This window comes from Protobothrops mucrosquamatus, unplaced genomic scaffold, assembly GCF_001527695.2.
Source record: "Protobothrops mucrosquamatus isolate PMUCROS unplaced genomic scaffold, P.Mucros_1.0 scaffold51371, whole genome shotgun sequence".
In the NCBI taxonomy this organism is placed as follows: Eukaryota; Metazoa; Chordata; class Lepidosauria; order Squamata; family Viperidae; genus Protobothrops; species Protobothrops mucrosquamatus.
In genome coordinates, this window is record NW_015437096.1 from 326 (window position 1) to 1022 (window position 697).

Here is a 697-nt window from a genome sequence, read left to right on the forward strand (position 1 = left end):
GTCTACCTGGTCTTTGATGTCAGGATGTAAATTGAGCTGTTTGAATGATGGTGCAATTTGACTGCCCTTCCCCTCCTCCCCCCCCATCTCCCCTGTAGACCCCCTGAGACTACAAATGGCTCCCGGCTAGGCTATTCCTGGAGCACCTTCCAAGTTCTCTGCTTCTTGGTTTACTTTAGAAATTCACCAGCCCCATCCTCCATGCTTCTGTCCAAGGTTCTGACTGCATTCCCCTTGTGGTTAAGATCCTCAACTGTGGCCATTTCCCCTTGCCTTTCTCTGCAGTCGTGCGTCATCCGCGCCTGGGACGTGAGCAAACCCTTGCTCTTCTGCCCTGCCATGAACACCCTAATGTGGGAGCACCCCATCACAGCTCGGCAAGTGGGGCAGCTGAAAGAATTTGGCTACATAGAGATCCCTTGCATAGTGAAGAAACTGGTTTGTGGAGACGAAGGTTGGTGTGCTTCTCCTTCCAGGCTCATTAGAGCAGTGGTTCTTAACCTGTGGGTCGGGACCCCATTTGGGGTCGATCGACCATTTCACGGGGGTCGCCAAGCAAGGCTGTCCGCCATTTTTTTTGTCCGCCATTTTTTCCCCCTTTTCCAGCGGGTGCCTTACCTCCCTTGAGCTGGGCCAGCTGGTGGTCGGCCTGCTCCATCTCTGCCGCTTGCCAGCTACGCCTCGGCCGGCGCAGGGG

At 55.1% G+C, this 697-nt stretch overlaps 1 protein-coding gene across 1 annotated transcript; it reads left to right on the forward strand.

Moving 5' to 3' along the window:
- Window positions 1-285: 285 nt before the first annotated feature.
- On the forward strand, window positions 286-454 carry LOC107302342 (phosphopantothenoylcysteine decarboxylase-like; the record flags this gene model as incomplete). The annotated part of the gene is made up of 1 exon (XM_029287214.1): window positions 286-454. A coding segment is annotated over one exon (169 nt), but the record flags the coding sequence as incomplete, so codon positions are not given.
- Between the last annotated feature and the right edge of the window lie 243 nt (window positions 455-697).